The sequence below is a fragment of the Armigeres subalbatus genome, chromosome 2, assembly GCF_024139115.2.
Source record: "Armigeres subalbatus isolate Guangzhou_Male chromosome 2, GZ_Asu_2, whole genome shotgun sequence".
Taxonomy (NCBI): domain Eukaryota; kingdom Metazoa; phylum Arthropoda; class Insecta; order Diptera; family Culicidae; genus Armigeres; species Armigeres subalbatus.
The window spans coordinates 420,391,462-420,413,762 of NC_085140.1; the positions used below are offsets into that span (position 1 = coordinate 420,391,462).

Consider the following 22,301-nt stretch of genomic DNA (forward strand, 5'->3'; position numbering starts at 1 on the left):
TGAGGATCAGGTTACACGGAGCTTCGAAGACATTCTCAATCAAGAGAATGTTTTTGACCCTTCGTTGGGAACCCATTTGGATGAAGTGAGATCTATTACTAGAAAATTTAAAAATATGAAAGCCCCGGGTGATGATGGTATTTTCTACATACTTATCAAAAACTTCCTGTGAGCTCTTTATCCTTTTGGTTAATTTATTTAACAAATGTTTTCAATTGGCATACTTCCCAGATAAATGGAAAAACGCCAAAGTTGTTCCTATTTTGAAGCCGGACAAAAATCCAGCTGATTGGGCGATAACAATCAGTTTGCTTTCTTCAATAAGCAAACTGTTTGAAAAGATTATTTTAAATAGAATGATGGTTCATATTAATGACAATTCTATTTTTGCTGATGAGCAATTTGGTTTTCGCCATGGGCATTCAACCACTCATCAGTTATTAAGAGTTACGAACTTAATTCGGCTCAACAAATCTGAAGGATATTCGACTGGAGTTGCTCTTCTTGATATAGAGAAAGCATTTGACAGTGTTTGGCATGAAGGTTTGATTGTAAAATTGATGAATTTTAATTTTCCTCTGTACATCATTAAACTGATCCAAAATTATTTATCAGATCGCTCACTGCAGGTAAACTATCAGAATACTAAATCTGATAGATTACCTGTAAGGGCTGGTGTCCGCCAAGGCAGCATACTGGGGCCCATATTGTATAACATTTTTACTTCTGACTTACCTGATTTACCACCAGGGTGTCAAAAATCTTTGTTTGCTGATGACACGGGCCTTTCAGCCAAAGGGCGAAAGCCTTCGTGTCATTTGTAGTAGATTGCAAAAAGTTTGGATATTTTCTCCACTTACTTGCAAAAATGGAAAATTTCCCAGAATGCTTCCAAAACACAGCTTATAATTTTTCCACATAAGCAGAGAGCTTCTTATTTGATACCTTCTAGCAGACATATTGTCACTATGAATGGGGTTCCAATTAATTGGTCTAGCGAAGCTAAATATTTAGGACTTCTGCTAGATCAAAAATTAACTTTTAAAAATCACAATGAAGGCCTTTAAGCCAAATGTAACAAATATATTAAGTGCCTATATCCACTTATAAACAGAAAATCAAAACTTTGTCTTAAGAACAAACTTTTGATTTACAAACAAATTTTAGACCTGCCATGTTGTATGCTGTGCCAATATGGACTAGTTGCTGCAATACCAGAAAAAAGGCACTCCAGAGGAAATAAAATTTTGAAAATGATTCTGAAGTTGCGTCCGTGGTATAGTACCAATGAACTTCATAGAATTTCTAATATTGAGACATTGCAACAAATGTCCAACAAAATAATTTCCAATTTTAGACAATAATCGTTGCAATCTTCTATTGCAACGATTAACTCCTTGTACCCTTAGTATAAAATAGGTTAAGTTTAGTTTAAGTTGAAAACATTGTAATTCCTACATGGTTCAATTCAACCAGAGGAAAAAATTCTAACTGCCAGAGGCAATTGAAATGTATTAATAATAACTAAAAGCGTAACATAGCAAATAAGGATGATAGTGTTAAGAAAACACGGAACACCTAGTCTAAGAGATGAATGCATGTATCAGATAATTAGCAAATAAAATTAGTTAATAAAAAAAAAAAAAAAAATCGTATTTAGTCCCCGCTACCAACAGCAGTCTCAGAAATAAAACATAATTAATGTTACCTTGCAGACAGTTGAAAGACTTAAATTCCTCTTGTTTGAGACTAGACTGTATGCAGCGGAAACAACTTTTCAAGCAGTTAATTAAAAAACCTCGGTACCCGGTCCTAGGCTGAACTGACTGCTGGAAAAATCAAGTTAGGGGTTTAAATACGTACTAACTCTTCTTGAACTGGTGAACAATGGTAGTGAGAGGAACACACGGAAATTCTTATTACTGAATAAATTCTCTTGCTTAAAATGGTCTTGTAGACAGAGCTAAATCCCGGGTTTATTGTTTTACTGGTGATATTCTAGAAGCAAGACAAGGATGTGGCTAAGGCTCCGATGCATGGCCAAAATAGTATCACTGTTCTGTTTTCTCAAGAAAGGATTGATTTCCTATTGATAAGGAGCGCCCTTCAATGGGATTGCTCTCTGTGAAAGGTCTAAATAGCGCGACCTTGTCATGATGTTCTTGAGAAAATAAGACAAGAACTGTATCGAGACCATACTGCATTGCTTCTCAATAGTAATGAAGTAATTCGACATGCACTTAAACACTAAGGATACGGGTAACGCTACAATAGATCTAATAACAGGTCGCAGTGGCACACCCGAACAGGAAAAAAAGACATATGGGTGGTGTTGATATGTCATGCGAAAGGTTTCCATTCCTGCTCCTTAGAACAAATGTGAAAACCGCATCAAAATGCGTGACAGTACCCAAAATTGCTTAATCCATAATAGGAACGCATGTACCAGTTGTGTCACTATTCTTAGTTTTGGTTCCTATTATGGCAAATCCCATTGTTTTCTTATGAGATTGGCCATAATGAGACCACTAGTGCAACAACTGGTGCAAAGGACCATTTTTTAGAGTTATCTTTTGTTTGATTTGGAGAAAATTAAAGGTGTTATCGTGTCATATGAATATGGTTCACTGATTAGAAAACGTTTTGTGGTGAATAGTGCGACAACTGGTGCTATAGCCACGACTGGTACATCTAGCCTATAGTAATTTCACAGTCAGCTCGAGGAAAGAATCAATTAAGGGGGTAAGCCATTATCTTTACTTTCCCTTTCGACAATCTTAAAGAACGAACTCCATGATTTTCCTTTTAAACAGAACCCACCTCAACGGCTATGGGTGGTGGGTGCAAAACAGCATTCAAACAAGTGCTTTCTCGTGCCTCCCGTCTAGCCAGCGAAGCTCTCGCTACCTTTATTATTATGCAATTCCACCCACCGATACCACGTGGATCCGGTCGCTCTCGCGGTAGTCTCGACCATGTGCTTTGAATGCAAGGCAACCATCAACATTGGGTTCGCTCGCTCTCTCAATTCCGTACACACGACAGGACCTACCTTTCGGCCCCAGTAGCATAAAACATATCGCACTACGGGTGGACAGTCTCAGTTTACTGCCGGCCGTCGTGACGTTCAGTTCACACCTGGAAAAAAGCTTCTAACTTTCGTTAGAATCGGATAACCCGTGAAACCCGCATCCATATCAGCGCTTCCGACGAACCCAATCACATCCACACATATCATTGAAGAAATTCTTGCGACCGATTTGTGAGTCCCCGGTTAAATGATATCAAACTTTATCAGTGCAGTGTAATCGACCGTGTAATTGAGCAGCTTCCTGTCTATGTTTTGTGCAGTTTGACACCACGTGTGCTCCATCCATCCTTGCTAATCAGCGTGTAATCCGACGCATCAACGACATAATCAGGCCTAATTTATCGCGCGTTAAAGCGAAGCTCCCGCTGTCAGTGATTTAGCGGAGCGTGGCGGTACGGCCTTTGTGAGGGTTTATTGTGAGTAAGTGGGAAGCTGATTTCATCAGTTAGTCCCGGGTAAGGAAGCGAAGAAGCCTTCCCTAATTCAATTGTGCGAATAAGTGCTCGTCTTGTTTGGATTATTGCCATTGAGGTGGATGTTTGAGTGCGCTCTCCGGATAGAATCCGAATACTTACTGTGTGAAGAATCAACAACAGCATGAATTCAACGAAGCTCGTTATGCTATCGGCGGGGTTGATCGTTGCCGCAATGGTGCTAAATTGGCCCCAGCCAGTGGCCGCCAATGACAGTCAGAACCTCAACCGACTGCTCAACAACCAGGTCATCGTCAGCCGGCAGATCATGTGCGTCCTGGAGAAGAGCCCGTGCGATCAGCTGGGACGGCAGTTGAAAGGTTGGTAGTTCTGGACGATACAAATTAAATTAATATGATAGAGGGAAATTATATATCTATGTGTTGTGTACGTTTTCATGACATGAATATCGAAAGTTAAGTTGGCTGAATATGATTATAGTTTCCTCCGAACGTGACTGGATGCAGCGACCCAGCGATTGAATCATGGCGACAGCCGCGTCGCGTTTGTTTGAAGGAACCTTAATAAGGCGAATTAAGCTGAAATAGTTTTTTAACTGCATACATATTGGGAGTAAGCGTTTAAAAGTTTTGTTTCGTAGGGAAACAGCTCTCAGGGCTCGGATGTTCATCCCATCAAGAACAAAGTAATAGAAAGGTATTTGATTGTTTTATTATTTTTGTTATTTTTTTCAGCAGTGAGACAAGAAGCGACAAAATTGGTGCATTATTTTTTTGTTTTGAGATTACATGAAAACATGTTCAGTGAAATGGAGATCGGAACAGTTCCCCTACTATGAATGTAGTTGGACTTGTGCTAATGTCAATTACACTTCGACAGATTTTACCAGTTTTGTCCTTCCCGTATGCTAAATATACGCAAAGACTAAAGAATCAAACCAAACCCGAATTTTTGATAGAAGTTTCGTTTAATAACATAACATAATCTGCATAAAATGTAAATATTCATCGTGAGACAGAAATGCGCACAAATTAAGCAAACAGCAATAATTTTCATAAACATTATTTAAGCTCTTTTAGTGGAATGTCTTCAACTTCGACAGTCGAGTCAAGTACGAGTTCAGGTCGAAATATGTATCTGAAAAGATAACAAAACATAGTGGAATTAAATGGAAAGTACCAAACTTGTCTTAGACAGTTGACTAATTTTCAAACATAGTTGGATATCATCAAGAATTTTCAAAAAAAAAATCAAAATAGACAACTCTAAGGTTGATCAGTGAGATGGAAAATAGAACAGTTTCCCTACATCAGCGGTTCTCAACCTGGGGTTCATGTACCCCCTAGGCAGGGATTGAACTTATCATTTCATTATCATTTAGTATTCAGCCAATAACTCATTCCAGAGGCGGAATTCCGAAAAGTGTTGTATGGCGGACTTGTCTAAGGGTATACTGCTGTATGTCTAATGGTCACCGCAGGAAACGCTAGTATCGTTTTATCTACTAAATGATAATAACACTTATTATCATTTAGTATATTGAGTGTTGCTAGCGTTTCACGCTGTTAATATTGACATAGACCAATTAACCCTTAGACAAAGTTGTAGAGGGGAATCAGCGCTAGAAGTCCGCCATACAACACTTTTCAAATTCCGCCTCTGGAATGAGTTATTGGCTGAATACTAAATGATAATGAAATGATAAGTTCAATCCCTGCCCCTAGGGGTACCTTTGCTGGCCCCAGGGGGTACTTCGGACAAAAATGCGTAATGACGGACGTATTACAATTCCAAGTAAAACTTATTGATAAAGTTTTGATAATTGTTTATTTTTTTATTTCAAAACTTTGTCTTGTACATAATAATCATGGCCATCAGTAAATCAAAGCCAATTGATCTACGCTTTTCGGAAGCTTCTTTCAAGCAGCTGGAAGGCCTCCTTTCAAGAGGCTTGGAAGTCTCTTTTTAAGAAGCTCGGAAGCATCCTTCTACCATTCTCAGAAGCCTTCCAAGCAGCAGAAAGCAAGAAGCCTTCTTTTAAGTGTTCAAGCTCGGTAGCTTACTTTCAAGAAGCTTGGAAGCCTCTTTATTATGTCAATTTTTAATACAGGAGAAGTTACACGAGCTCCTTCAGCAAGAGATAGCCGTCTAGATCTTTCAATTTGTTCGAGCTCATTATCGTTGGACTGTACTTGAAATGTGGTTCAAGATCCCCATGGTAGTGATCATTTGCCGATCGAAGTCTCGATTTCCAATGGACATAATCAATCTGTTTCTATTGACCACTCATATGACCTCACGAAGCTCATTGATTGGGGGAAATATGCGGAGGCCATCATTGCTGGCGTAATGTCGATAGAAGCACTTCCCCCGCGAGAAGAGTACGAGGTTCTATTCCAGTTGATCCTTGACAGCGCTCTTCAGGCACAACGCCGGCCAGTGGTGGGATGTTGGGTGTACACAACTTTATCGCAAGAAATCCGCCGTGTTTAAAGAATTTCGGAAACACGGTTCGATCGTACTTCACAAACGGTACATCGCGCTCGAGATCAAGTTCAAGAAACTGGTCAGAGTGAAGAAACGCGAATATTGGCATACTTTTGATCCCCCATCGCGATGCTATCCTGCTTTCGGAAGCTGTTGGAGAAGATGATTCTCTTCCGGCTAGACAAATGGGTTGGATCGAATAGTTTCTTGTCATATACACAATTTGGTTTCCACAGGGGCAAGGGAACGAACGACTGTCTTGCGTTGCTTTCTTCAGAAATTCAGCTTACTTTCACCAAAAAAAGAGCAAATTGACTCTGTGTTTTTTTTCTATTTTTTTTTTTTTTTTACTAATTTTATTTGCTAATTATCTGATACATGCATTCATCTCTTAGACTAGGTGTTCCGTGTTTTCTTAACACTATCATCCTTATTTGCTATGTTACGCTTTTAGTTATTATTAATACATTTCAATTGCCTCTGGCAGTTAGAATTTTTCCTCTGGTTGAATTGAACCATGTAGGAATTACAATGTTTTCAACTTAAACTAATCTTAACCTATTTTATACTAAGGGTACAAGGAGTTAATCGTTGCAATAGAAGATTGCAACGATTTTTGTCTAAAATTGGAAATTATTTTGTTGGACATTTGTTGCAATGTCTCAATATTAGAAATTCTATGAAGTTCATTGGTACTATACCACGGAGGCAACTTCAGAATCATTTTCAGAATTTTATTTTGAATCCTCTGAAGTGCCTTCTTTCTGGTATTGCAGCAACTAGTCCATATTGGCACAGCATACAACATGGCAGGTCTAAAAATTTGTTTGTAAAACAAAAGTTTGTTCTTAAGACAAAGTTTTGATTTTCTGTTTATAAGTGGATATAGACACTTAATATATTTGTTACATTTGGCTTGAAGGCCTTCAATGTGATTTTTAAAAGTTAATTTTGATCTAGCAGAAGTCCTAAGTATTTAGCTTCGCTAGACCAATTAATTGGAACCCCATTCATAGTGACAATATGTCTGCTAGAAGGTTTCAAATAAGAAGCTCTCGGCTTATGTGGGAAAATTATAAGCTGAGTTTTGGAAGCATTCAGGGAAATTTTCCATTTTGCAAGTTAGTGGAGAAAATATCCAAACTTTTTGCAATCTACTACAAATGACACGAAGGCTACGCCCTTTGGCTGAGAGACCTGTGTCATCTGCAAACAAAGATTTTTGACACCCTGGTGGTAAATCAGGTAAGTCAGAAGTAAAAATGTTATACAAAATGGGCCCTAGTATGCTGCCTTGGGGACACCAGCCCTTACAGGTAATCTATCAGATTTAGAATTCTGATAGTTTACCTGCAGTGAGCGATCTGATAAATAATTTTGGATCAGTTTAATAATGTACAGAGGAAAATTAAAATTCATCAATTTTACAATCAAAACTTCATGCCAAACACTGTCAAATGCTTTCTCTATATCAAGAAGAGCAACTCCAGTCGAATATCCTTCAGATTTGTTGAGCCGAATTAAGTTCGTAACTCTTAATAACTGATGAGTGGTTGAATGCCCATGGCGAAAACCAAATTGCTCATCAGCAAAAATAGAATTGTCATTAATATGAACCATTATTCTATTTAAAATAATCTTTTCAAACAGTTTGCTTATTGAAGAAAGCAAACTGATTGGGCGATAACTAGATGCCTCAGCTGGATTTTTGTCCGGCTTCAAAATAGGAACAACTTTGGCGTTTTTCCATTTATCTGGGAAGTATGCCAATTGAAAACATTTGTTAAATAAATTAACCAAAAAGGATAAAGAGCTCTCAGGAAGTTTTTTGATAAGTATGTAGAAAATACCATCATCACCCGGGGCTACCATATAGTTAAACTTTCTAGTAATAGATCTCACTTCAAACAAATGGGTTCCCAACGAAGGGTCAAAAACATTCTCTTGATTGAGAATGTCTTCGAAGCTCCGTGTAACCTGATCCTCAATTGGACTAGTGAGACCTAGACTAAAATTATGGGCACTCTCGAACTGCTGAGCAAGTTTTTGAGCCTTTTCGCCATTTGTTAATGAAGTTTTATTTCCCTCTTTAAGCGCTGGATATGGCTTTTGAGGGTTTTTAAGAATTTTCGTTAATTTCAAAAAGGGTTTCGAACTGGGATCCGACTTCGAGACATTATTCTGAAAGTTGATATTCCTCAGAATAGCGAAACGTTTTTTAAATTCATTTTGCAATTCTCGTTAAATAACTTTCAAAGCGGGATCGGGAGTTCTTTGATATTGCCTTCGCCTCACATTTTTAAGACGGATCAGTAGCTGAAGATCGTCGTCAATAATAATGGAGTTGAATTTAACTTCACATTTAGGAATTGCAATGCCTCTGGCTTCGACAATTAAATTTGTCAAAGATACGAGAGCATTATCAATATCACTTTTGGTATCGAGAGGAATTTCAACATCAAAATTCCTATCGATATACGTTTTATATAAATCCCAATCAGCCCTATGATAATTGAAAGTAGAGCTGATTGGATTATAAATGGCTTCTTGTGAGATTTCAAATGTCACAGGAAGGTGATCAGAGTCAAAGTCAGCATGAGTTACCAATTGGCCACACAGCTGACTTGAATCCGTTAAAACCAAATCAATTGTCGAAGGATTTCGAGTAGATGAAAAACAAGTTGGGCCATTGGGATATTGAATAGTATAATATCCCGCAGAACAATCTTCAAATAAAATTTTGCCGTTGGAATTGCTTTGAGCATTATTCCATGAACGGTGTTTGGCATTGAAGTCACCAATTACGAAGAATTTTGATTTGTTGCGAGTCAGAATTTGAAGATCAGCTTTCAATAAATTCTTTTTGCTGCCCATTGCATTGAAAAGGCAAATAGGCTGCAATGAAGGAAAATTAACCAAAATTTGTATCAACAGAAACTCCCAAGGTTTCAAAACTTTGGTTTCAAACGAAGAAAATAATTTATGTTTGATACGTCTATTAATGACGATAGCGACCCCACCACAGGCGCTGTCAAGACGATCATTTCTGTAGATAAAATAGTTTGGATCTCTTTTAATGGAGAGTCTGGGCTTTAAATAAGTTTCTGTTATAATGGCAATATGCACATTATGAACTGTTAGGAAGTTGAATAATTCATCTTCCTTACCCTTTAGAGAGCGGGCATTCCAATTTAGAACTTTCACCCAATTATTTAGATCCATTAAAACGGAGCCCGATAACAATTTTTGTGTGTACTTTATACCAACCTGAACAGCTTCTGGTATGGTATTTGCTTTGAACATTGCATCCATCATGTGATGCCATTGTTCAGTTAAAAATCAAAGTCGGAAGCAGTCATGCTACCTGAATCGGCAACATGACCATTATTTTCCGTTGGGACATGGGTATAAACCTCATTTTGAGAAGAAAATTTTGTCTACCAGTAGCGATGTTTGCATACGTAGGTACATTCTGAAAATTGGAATTTACGGAAGTGCTTGCTACCCGTTGACGAGCAGCAAAATTTGTTTGTGAATTGTGGTGGGTATGAATTGCTCGACCGGTAACTGGTTTCGAAATTTGAGCGTTTGAAAAATGTCTACCGTCGAATCTGGGATCCGATTGGAATTCCCCGTCATCAATTTTGCACGGAATTCAAAACTTTTTGCGTGAAGGGCATTCCCAGAAATTGGATTTATGATTGCCCCCACAATTTGCACATTTAAATTTATTGGAATCTTCTCTCACAGGACATGCGTCCTTGGCGTGAGAGGTTCCACCACAAATCATGCATTTAGCATCCATGTGACAATGTTTGGTTCCATGTCCCCACTTTTGGCACTTACGGCACTGGGTGGGGTTTTGGAAATTTCCCCCAGGCCTGCGGAAATGTTCCCATGTAACACGGACATGGGACATAATACAGGCCTTTTCCAAACTTTTCATATTATTTTGTTCACTTTTGTTAAAATGAATTAAATAAAATTCTTGAGAAATGCCCTCTGGGAAGTACCAGAGTGGGATTTCTTTTTCATCTTATTTACTTGGACTGGTGAAAATCCAAGTAATTGAGAAATTTCAATTTTATCTCATCCAGTGATTTATCATCACTGGGAGACCTTCAAGACGACTTTGAACAAACGCTCAGTTTTGTCGTCGTATGTGAAGAATTTATGGCGCTTCTCAGTTAAATACTGAAGAAGACGTTTGCGATCGTCAAAGGATCCCGGCAAATGCGGCAGTCACCCTTCCTAGCAATCTGAAATGAAACCTTGATCCCCTGAAGGTTACTCAAAATCTCATTCCGGAAGCCAGAAAACTCGGCAACAGATACCACAATTGGCGGAATCCTTTGCTTTTTCGCATGAATCGAATCACCTGGGCTAGAGGTAGATTCGATTTGCTCAATTTCATCATTAATCAAATCGAACTGATTGCTCAGTTCGATAGGAGAAGAAACATTGTCAACATTAGATTTAGAAGGAATATCTGAATTCTCCAGCTTCCTTCTGTTTTTTCCGCGCTTGGGCAGGACGGTCTTGAAACCTTGTTTCTTAGAAGGAAGTGGAGAATTCAAAGACTCCCCTTCCTCTTGTTTTTATTAATACTCATTGCTGAGCGTGGAGACGTGACCTTCTAAGAGGTTTTTCCCAGAACGGTGTCCCTGCAGGATTACCACCGCTTGTCGGAATTTTACTTCCGCAAACGGGTCCAACGTAAAACGAAGGCACGGGTCCTTGCAAAGATCGTAACAGGATCAGTGGGTACAAATAGCGCTAAGAAGCACCGTTGAAATCAAAATAGCTTCGGGTAGTATTAAAACTTCCTTCCGCAAAGAGAGAAAGAACCGCACAGCACGAAAGCACGATGCGGTCTGAAATGGACTCTGTGTTTTTGAACATTAAGGGGGCTTTTGATTCAGTTTGCGTCGATGTCTTATCGTGTGGTTTTTCACCAATTTTGAACAATTATTTGTACAATTTGTTAGAGCTTGAAAATGACTGCGTTGTATCCGTTTCGGGGCCAACCGCAGTTGATCTGCAAGGACCATTGCAAGATACTCTGGACAATTTGTCCACTTGGGCTACGGAGCTGGGTATCGAATTATCTCCGGAGAAAACTGAGTGTTTTATCAAAACGGTCATTCACTATTACCATGTCTTGGGCCCCTTTTCATTGCTCGATCCCGGGAAATGAGATAGCGGACTCTTTGGCTAAGGTGAGCGCTATGGTGCGGAAAATCAACTTCGATGATTTTTTCACATTAGTTCGTCGGGAACATTGAACAACTGGCAACAGAAATGGACAAATGGGGAGTTGGCTGGTGTATTCAATTCGCCCGTAGGTGTCGAAGGTAAAAAAAAATTAATATGGAACTACATTCGAACCATGTGTCATCTAATGTCCAATCACTACACTTTAAATGCACATCCTTTCAGAGTGGGTCTCTCGGAAAGAAATCTCTGTGCTTACGGCGAGGATTATCAGGACATCGATCATGTCGTGTGGGCGTGTGAGGAGCATCGTGGCCCCAGATCTGCGCTAACTGAACATCTTCGGGTCCGAGGAAAACAACTAAAGCCTATTAGAGAGGTGTTGTCGGGTCTTGATCTCGAGTACATGTTCCTTGCCCACCAACTTTTGAAAGTTACTGATGTAAGACTGTAATCATAGTCTGCCCATTCCCTTGTCTGTCGTACCCCATTACGAATGTTTTCCTCTTGTTGTACATTTCAATGTCTGTTGTTAATCCCTTCCGTCAAGGATGTTATCGATCATTTAGTAATCTGCCTTCGATCATTTAGTAGTTTGTCAATAACTCATTCCAGAGGCTAAATTTCAAAATGTGTTATATGGTGGACTACTAGTGCAAAGGTTTATCTACAACTCTGCCAAACAGATCGTTGTTTGAATTTCACTAATAACGGAGCTGTAGCGCTAGTAACAGTAACATAGACTAAATGATTGCATATTTTGTTATCATTTAGAATAAGTATAGCAACTAGCACCGTAACTCCTTTAGTAGTGGAATTCGAACATCGATCTGTTAAGGAGAGTTGTAGAAAAACCTTCGCACTAAAAGTCCACCATACAATACATTTTCAAATTAGGCCTCTGGATTGAGTTATTGACAAAGTACTAAATGATCGAACGCAGATTACTAAATGATCGATAACATCCTTGCCTTCCGTATGTCTTCCTCTCGTTGTTGTCTGTTTGTCCCGTCATAGATGTGAAATATCGCGAGGAATGTCAACTTTGTGAACATCAGCATCGTAATTACATAAGTACCCTAAAGTCCTTTCTTTTCCTACTGTATTATTGTGTTCCCTAGCCTCGACCAAACCGCGAGCCTTTCGGTTCCTCAAAACTAACACTATGTTAAGGGTATGCGATAACACACTTTTTCCTAACGAAACGAAACGAAATTTAAAATGTCTATGTTGAATCGGATCGAAACGAAACGAAATATAGATTTCTTTCGAGACTTCGAAACGAAACGAAATCAAGGTTCATTTAATTCGAAATTTTTCGAAACGAAACGAAATTTTAATTTTTTTTCCGCGGAATTTTTATTAATTTGGTTTTACATTATGTACGCAATTCTGATTTCACTTTTTCGAAGTTGAATAACTGTTTTGTGACCAAAAGAGTTATAATAACAGAAGAGGCAATCTGTGATAAATCGCCATATTCTCGCCGCATATACCATTGGCGATAAGGAAATACCCCAGCATTTGTGCCGCTTTCAAAGGAATTCTTCGTGGAGCGTGTGCTTCCGAATCTGATCAATTTTATATCAGTAAGTATATGAAAATAAAGAAATTGTGGGATTTTTCATATACGGATTCAAATTTCGTTTAAAACCTTCGAATTCGATTACTAATTATTGGAACGATTAATTAAGATGCGGTTTTCACTGAGTGAAAGCTCTTGAGTATTCCTTTTAGCTATGTAGGTTTTCTTTTAACCTGCGCTTAAGGAGGAAGCGTCATTATCAGTATAATGAAAAAATAAACTCCCCCATACTAATTTGCATGCAAATTAGTAACCATTTGATAAGCGACAAAATATTTATTGTATACGAAGTTATTTTGAAAACAAGAAGACGAAAACTGTGTTTCAAATCAATCTAACGCAAGATTAATGTGATTCGTGCCTCTATAACACGATCGATTCCGCACTAAATAATGTTGTGCTCTTCGATGCAGACATTAGTTTTATCACTTCGCGTTCTCCCACACTAGCTGGCGTGATCAGCATCAACACGATCGATTGCACACTGGTTAAACAAATTTCTGCTACGCGAGGTAGATTTTTTTCACTTCGCGTTCTCCCGGACTAGCTGCCATCCCATGACCAAAAGCAACACGATCGATTCCGCATTCATATTGTGCAAATAGTAAAAAAAATATCACAAAATTTAAATTTGAATCATGGAAATACTGAAGACGTTTTATAGAAGAAAACTACATACGTATTTGTCGACTAAGAATGGGGTTATGTAGTAAGCGTTAATAGAAAAATTTGTATAATCTAAAGTTTTGAAAACAACTTTACGATTTTGTTGAGCGGCGCAGCCAAAATTTTTGATAATATAAAATATGATTTAAGGTGATTATAGAATGAAGCCCGTGGTGAATTTCAAATTCATCACACGTTTATCTACATAAATTTCCAAAACCCCAAATCTGGCGTAATAGTTATCGTACAGTGCCGAAACTAAAATTATGATTGTTCAGCACAACTAAGCAAACGATCTACCATTATGTCAGGTTATGGTTCTTTCATCTCATGCTCTTGAAAAACATATTGGAAAAGCACGTGGTTTACAAAATGGCCGATTTCTGGCTTCATTCTATTATCACCTTAAGTTTAAATTTGTTTCGAAATTCCGCGGAATTCCGTTAAATTTCGTTAGAAGCTGGTTTTTTCTAGCGAAATTTTTGTAATTTTACGAAACGAAACGAAATCAAGAAATCAGATTTCGCCATACTCAAATTCCGCGAAATTCCGCGGAATTTCGTTTCGAATCACCTGAAACGAAATTTTTCGAAATACCGCATATGCTTACACAAAAGATATTTTAGTTACTAGATAAAGATTGTCGCTACTGTTCCCTTTGTTCTGTTGTCCGAAACATGTGTGGTACATACCTGTCAAATCGTATGGATTTTCCTTCTTTGACATTTAGCTCCCCTATCCTCGCCAGCAAAAGATGTTCCGGACAGCGACGACAGCGACAATCTTTATCTAGTAACTAAAATATCTTTTGCTTACACTATGTATAAGATTCAAGAAAAGTATTGTAAAACGTAACGCTTCACGGCAAATGAACCTTCCAAATAAACGAAAGATTAAAAAAAGAGAATTCACGTGATTAAAAACACGTTTGGACATCTTTCTGATTGCTTAATTAGTTGGTGTAGATTTGGGATTGGCCAGACAAACTACCCAATCTAGTGGTACCGTAATCCGGGGGCACATTGATCAGCGGGGTATCACTTTCACCACTTTCTATAAATGAATAAAATATTATTTCCTGTTATCACATATACTTTATGTGAGTAAGGTATAATAATCTTGACTTAATTTGCTGCTGAATGATATAAGCTTTGGGTGAATTTGCATTTATTTTTCGCCAAAAATTTGAACAATGAAATCAACATAAATTTTTTAACGCATAGGAAGCTGCCAAAAAAGCGCTCAAAACAAGTATAAAAAAATGCTCGTACCTATATTTAAGTGATAAGCAATCTTATTTTCTTGGTTAATCCATAGTTTTTGTTTCGAAATTTTGTTATATATTTTTGGAAAATCAAACAATTCCACTAGCGGTGATGATGTTTTGCTCGAAACAATCGATGCGCATCGCTGTAGCGTGAGAGATTTCAACTATAATTGCCTAATAGGTCCAGGGGGCGATTGGAGCGCTTATTAGGGGTCGAAAACTATTTATAACCCTTAAACGGGTGAAGGGGTGAATATCCGTAAAAATGATCATTTCGTAAATTCCATCGTAAAGCGACGGGATTTTTTTAGAATTATTTTCTGCCAACCCCTGAGTATGGATTTGATGCTTTGACCAACATATTGACCATTGTGTCCACTGGGGTGTCCCTCGGAAGATCCGGAACATCCGTAAAAAAGGTCAACTCGTAAATTCCATCGTAAAGCGACGGGATTTTATTAGAATTATTTTCTGCTGAACCCTGAGTATGGAATTGATGCTTTGACCCACATACGGACCATTGTGTCCACTGAGTAGTCGCCTGGAAGATCCGGAATATCCGTAAAAATGGTCAATTAGAGTATTACATCATAAAGTGACGGGATATTTGGACACAATGGTCCGTATATGGGTCAAAGCATCGATTCCATGCTCAGGGTTCGGTAGAACATGGTTTTAAAAATATCCCGTCGCTTTACGATGGAATTTACGAATTGACCATTTTTACGGATGTTCTTGATCTTCCAGTGGACCACCCAGTGGCCTCTGAATACTCACACTTCTCTGAAACCACACTCACACACACACACACCCACAGACACATAAATGCCCATTGTAAGGCGGTTGGGTACCCGGGTTCCCCGTCACCAATCTACGTTGGGAAAAATCGTCACTCACATAAGGGGTCACTCCTGACAGAATCCAAGTTTCAAAGTGCTCGCGTTTTCGGGTACACACCACTCGATACGAAGCAACGCACAACTGTCATTTTTATTTTTTCACGCATGCTGCGACGCAGCAAAGCTGAATCAACTTGAAACTTGGATTCTGTCAGGAGTGACCTTAAGGCGTTTGTTTACGCTTCCTCTATAGATAAATGATTGATCAAAGTTACCCCAAATTGAAAAATCAAAAAATGCGGCAAAAAACATTTTTTAAACAGGTTTGCAATTATCAAATGACCAAGAACAACAGCCTTATACGTTCTACATGTAGCAGTACTCGTTTTAAAAATATGAAAAAAGCTATGATTTCACTTACGGAAGAAATATTTACAAAACAATTAAAAAAATGATCAATGTTCCCCAGGATTACGGTAATGATTTATTGTGTAATGGAGAGGGAGAATAATACTAGTTCAATGAAGTTTTCAAGCAAATTCACTATAAGGACTCTACAATTTCAACTTTTGGCTATATTTCTCAATTCCTTCAAGACCAAAACAAATTGAATACAAATACATATACTGAAACAAATGTCAAAAGATTTAAAAATGTACACGGCGTTTCCTCTACTATTTGCCAAGAAAACAAAAAAAACAAACCTTGTTACTTGGGCACTACTCCATTACTAGCATTTGTCAATAAATATCAACGGCGCATTACAATTAGTTCGAATAGAATCAAAAAACATGCGAAAATGACTGAAAATTAAAAAAATCGGTATATTTTATCTTATAACCGCTGTATCTCAGAAACGGTAGCACAAAAAATTGCTGAACACCTTCTACTTTGGAAGTTTTATGTACTTTTATAAAATCGAGTAAAAAACGTAAAAAAAAATATTTCAACCGATTTTAAAAAACCAACTAATTTTAAAAAAAGTATATCTTTTTTGTCCATCATTTCTCCATTATGGCCTATAGTGCAAAAAAGTACATGTACCATCTGCTACAGCATATCAAAAAATGTTGAAAAAGGTCAAGGTGTTTTGCTTAGGCCCTTGTCAAAAGTTAGGCTAGAGTAAAAATGGCAAACGAATGATGCAAATTATGTTTTTGACGTAGGACTACGTCTGTCTTTTCTATATTGGGTTACACTTTACGATTGCGAAAATCGGAGACCGTCACGAAAATTTGGTATACTTTAAACTTTAATATCTCAGCCGTTTCTTGATGGATTTCCATTTTTTTACCATTCGATTAACGAGTCAACGTTTCTTTGTATTTATATGAAAATACTGATTTATAACAGTTTATTATCGATAATTGATAACAATTTTAGAAATAGGTAAACCAACCAATCACGTACATGCATCACTATCACAGACATCACAATCAAGCAACTTGCCGGTTTGGATCTAATCCTCAGTTTGAACAAGATTTTACGCATAGCACACGCATCAAAGCGATCGTAGCGGAGCGGACACAGCATCACGGAGGCGCTAATAACATTTTCAAAGAAAGTCCATCGCATTGGTGGTGGTGCTCGATGTGTTGCTGCAGATTATTCAGAACGAACCAGAATTTAATATGAAAAAAGGTTGACCATAAAAATAGCACTGTGGCGATTCCGCACCGCCAGTGCCGATGCTGAAAATTTATTACAAATTGTGGTGTCAGTTAGTTGGAAAGGAACATTGGGAAAAGAAAATAGGTTCTTCTCAGGACCAACATTTTATGAAAAGAAAGACCTTCTGAACCCTTGGCCGTTCTCAACCAAATTTGGAACACACATTCTCTATCTTAAGGAGACGACGATAGTTGGGTTATGGATGCTGTTCGGAAAAGGGGAGGGTGTGGGGGAGGGTATTGCTTAGTCATCGATCAACTCAGTGTACCTTCTGAACCCCTTGGCCGATCTCAACCAAATTTGGAACACACATTCTTTATCTTAAGGAGACGACGGTAGGGGGGTTAGGGATGCTCTTTGGAAATAAGAGATGGTATGTGGGGAGGGGTATTGTTTAACAATCGATCAACTCAATGTAAGTCTTGAGCTCCATGACCGATTTGAACCAAATTTGTATCAAATATTGTCTGTCGTATGGAAATGATTTTAGTGGATATTGGTAGGTCCTTTTAAAATGGGGAGGTTATGAGAGAGGGGTATTGTTTAGTTAGCGATCAATTCAGCATAACTTCTGAACCCATTTACCGATGTCCACCAAATTTGGAACCCATATTCTCTGTCTAGGACTGCCATATCTCAATAAGAGAGGGTATATTTATTAAACGAACAGTTTAGTATACCTTTTTATCGCATGGGTGAATTCAAACCAAATATTTAAACATGTATTGTTAACCCAAAGGAAACTATTTTAGAGAGGCTGGGAGGAGTTTTTGAAATGCGGGAGGGAGTTTGGTGTTGGGTATTGTTTAGAAAACGACTTAATTTAAAATCCCTCTTATTTAGTTCATCCGAGGTTTTTTGACATTGTACAATGATCCGAAAACAATTCCTCAAGAATAGCAAATCCTCGACAATAACATTTCCCTGAAAATGACATATCCCTGAATGAAGCAGGCCATTAACATAACACTATCAAAAATCTTTCATGGAAAGCATGCATTTGCTGGGTATAAAGCAATGATAATTGTTACCCTTCATTGGAATCATAGTTTTCCCAGTGAAAAGCAATGAATAATGTGTTTCCTTCTGGATGGTGGATGTGATTGCTCCTTTAAAAGTAGGCATTTTCCCGGAATAAGGAAATGGTGGGTGTGATCCCTTCATTAAAAATATGCGTTTGCCCGGAATAAGACATCGGTGGATGTTTTCCCTTCTTTAGAAATAGACATTTGCCCGGAATAAGGCTATTCAAACCCACAATCCCGTCTTCAAAATCAGTCAATATTTCCAAAAGCCTTTCATTTAATCAAATGATGAAGTATCAACAAGTAAACACAATTACACTATTAACCTGTTAACACTGTTGGTTTTATTATTTTCCGATAGTGAAAAAAAAAACTTCGAACCAAACTGGCAACTCCGAGCAAGGCCGGGTACATAAAGCTAGTCTAAGATAAACAACATAACCAAACCATAACCAAATTCAGAATCGAAAAAAATTCATAGGATTCTTAGAATTTGTCATTCTCCGAAAGGTCCGTTGTCTGCTGCGGAATCCCGATCAAAATGGCTCGCGCGCGTCGGAAAGTAGCTTTCTTATATCTAATGAAGTAATTCCATTAGCCCCGCCCTTCATTAATCGTTATGAGTGCACAATATATTTACACCCATATCAGATCACAAAGGGGCGGGGCTAACGGGCTTAATTTATTCAATACAAGAAACCTGCTATTCGGCGCGCGCGAGCCATTTTGATCGTGATTCCACAAAGAGCGGTTCGACATTCGATGCAACGGAGCGGACACAGCAGCACGGCGGTCGGCGGTCGGACAATTTCAACGCAAGGTGCTGTGAAGCGTTTGGATGCAGTTATTGGAAAGACGCATTAGGAAAAGAAAATTGGTTCTTCTCAGGACCAGCATTTTATGGAAAGAAAGAGTTAATTGCGAAAATGGATTATTTCGGCGGCATCGGGTTTAGCGTGGTAGCTTGGTTGCTGTTAGTGATTCCACCCGTTCAAATTAATTGCATCATCTCCCTCCGCCGCGCTATCAAATTTGCTAGTTACGATTGAGTTTTGCACTTTAAAGAAAGTTCATATCAGATTGTCGGATCAACCTTCTTTTGTATGCATACAGACCTTTTTGGAGGACACCATCCTCCAAAATGGCCGTAATAAAGGAGAAATAAACAGCATCAGAAGTGGCGTGAAACCAAACACAAATATATTTATATGCAACGTTTGGTCTTCGCCCGCGATGTAAGCGTTCGTGGCAAAGTAAGGATTGTGATGTCCCCGACTGAAAGCCAGTCGAGTTGCTTCAGCGGCCAATGAGTCATATTAATTCCACGGTTAGAGACTCAAAGTCCAACTGGGAACAACTATTCGACTTCTTGATTCAGTTGGCCTCCGAGCAGTTTGCTCAATGTTAATAAAACGACACAAATTATTATTGCAAATACTATCAATTTTGAATAGCTACGTAGTCCTACGTCACCTTTGCGTACAACCCGATTGGGCTGCATTTTTGAGTTTTTGATAACAAAGAAATTATTTGCAAAATTTCAGAGAAATAAAAAAATACAAAAATAAATCGATCTTCGATTTCACAGAGGATTGCTCAATAGGAATGGAATCGCACGTGTTTGGGGGAACCTTTATTTACTCACTGACCGCACACGGCTTTAACCAGGATTTCGCGATTATTCCGCATCATAATACGAACACCTTCAATCGCGAACTCGGAGCAACACCCAAATCATTTTTAGTGAATTATCTTCCTGTATAAATTACTGAAGAAAATAAAAAGAACACACTGAAAATTGGGGAAAAGTGATACGTCTTAGTTCTTCGTCTTCGGAGTCTGACAAAATCTAGACTGCTTGTACGTTGTTCGTTTGTAAAAAAAAGTATTTTATGGGGTATTTGTTGAGCCGGCGCAAACTTACGGTTTTGCCGGTGTCTTGGACCAACGTGTCATGACTGCCGACGAGAGAAGTCTCCTCGAAAGTGGCTATGATTTAGTGTTGGTCAGTCCAACTGATAGAATTGCAGCTAAATTCACATTATGCAATGCAAACACCTTGGGTGTACGGGTAGAATCGTCTGCTTTGATAAAACCTGTTTTCCATGATTTTCTCAGATAAATTACAAAGATACGTACTAGGTTTGTGAGTTATTTTGCCACCCAGGGGCTACTGCCGACACCATTTTGATAAGAGGAGCTGCGGATGCCGACACTGTATGTTAGAATGGGCTCGCTTTTCCTTTTTTGCAGGAAAAAAGGTGTTTGTGTGTCTTTTTTATGAGGGTCCGAGTGTTGTCCACCTCCCTGGACGTGATGGCTTGGAGCGGATTGGGACGTGCTGGGACTTAATTTTGGGTTGCTTTCTACTGAAGTTGAAACTGTTGCTGACTTTTTATGTTGATTTGTTGTCGTTGTTCCGAGGGGTTGGTCCTAATTGAAAAGGTACTGCTTTTTTGAGCTTAGCCCAATGGGGGTTGCAATGTAGGTTTTAGCTGATGCTGGTCATTAAGATTGCGTGCTACAGATATTTAATGGACATTGTATGTGAAGGCCAGATTTGGATTAAAGTGCGTTTTTTTTTAATTTTTGTGATCCGATGCGATCTCATGTCTTTTTTCATTCTCGTACAACAATGTTGTACATATACTGCAATTGATATGAGAGGCTTCATAAATGTACCAATCGATTCTGTTCGACGTATTCAAATGATGTTAGTGTGCACGTTTATGTATATGGCGAATTTTCAATCTCAAAATGTTTTCATATAACAAATTACATTTCCCGAGAACTTTGTTCCATCCCAATGCATTTATTCATGAGTGGTTGATTCCTTCAATTGTTATAACGCATATTGCATATTGATGCATAAAATTGGCTGAACTTGTTGATTATGAAAGGGTAGTATAATCGCACTAAATGAATTATTCAGTTTTTTTTTTTATATTTCATGAAGTGAAAGAGACATTTTCGACTTCTCTAAAAGATAGAGTTTAATCAAACTTATTGGGGCCGAAAGTATTTTCGGAGATTTCAACACAGCTTAAAGTGAGAATATTTAGGGTGCAGACCGATATAACAATAGCTCTCTATCGCAACTGGATTCTCGGTTCCAATCGACCCCAATCCCATAAGCCGTAATCCATTTTCCATTTCACTTTGTCCCGCCATGCACACACAAATGGGAATGGTACAAAAGCTCACATTCCGGTCAATGGATCCCCGCTGCTCATCACTGAACAGGAATCTGAATCCGAACCGAACGGCCAGGATATTACCGACAAGGGAAAACGTTCCATACGCGATTAGGAGAAAAAACGCAAACTACCCTCGGAGGTGCCGTCTGTGGGTCGGTGTCGGTCTGTCTGGCCGGCGCTAGTCGATCCGGTTTCAAGCATGACCGTGTCACAACAATTCAATAATAAAAAAGCTGATCCCTTTTTTTTCAGAGCGAGGATTGTTTCCCGTCGGTAGGAGGAGAAGAGGATGTTGGGCTTAGTCCACACCGTATTCCGTGATGTGACGCAGAAAAATTTCAAAACAAAAACAATCCGTTCGTGCGCTGAAGCATATTCCCCATTGTGTAAGAACGAGGATATGATTTATTAAAAATTCGATGCCTTTGTGTTCCTGTAAATAAAAGAACTTCAGACTATTGGTTTTTGCATTCCTCTGTATAGTGATGGTCACGCACGCATGGATGGAAGGCACGCAGTTCGTTTCGGATATGGTTCAGAAACAATCATATGGAGGATATCGTTGAAATTCATGCATTGCAATAAACCTCTGAGGAGCAGATCTGCAAAAGGTTCTACATACGGGAGCGACAAATTCAGCTTATCGAGGATGTTATCTGTTATTTATTGTCACGATTAATCAGTCTGATGGTGACTGTGCTATTCTCGCCTTGATATATGCTTCAGTATGCAATCAAAGCTTATAGATCGTAAACCATTTAGAAAACATTTGTCTTTTCAATTGATTGATGGCCTTTGGAGAATAGAAGGATTATTGCTAACTTC

General features: G+C 38.5%; 1 protein-coding gene across 1 annotated transcript in view; it reads left to right on the forward strand.

Moving 5' to 3' along the window:
* The first annotated feature begins 3,114 nt into the window (after window positions 1-3,114).
* LOC134217739 (putative odorant-binding protein A10) overlaps window positions 3,115-22,301 on the forward strand; it is a 120,402-nt gene continuing 101,215 nt past the window's right edge. Inside the window, exon 1 of the mRNA XM_062696551.1 lies at window positions 3,115-3,884. Coding sequence (XP_062552535.1) covers window positions 3,689-3,884 — 196 coding nt within the window. The 5' untranslated portion in view covers window positions 3,115-3,688. The remainder of the gene's footprint in view (window positions 3,885-22,301) is intronic.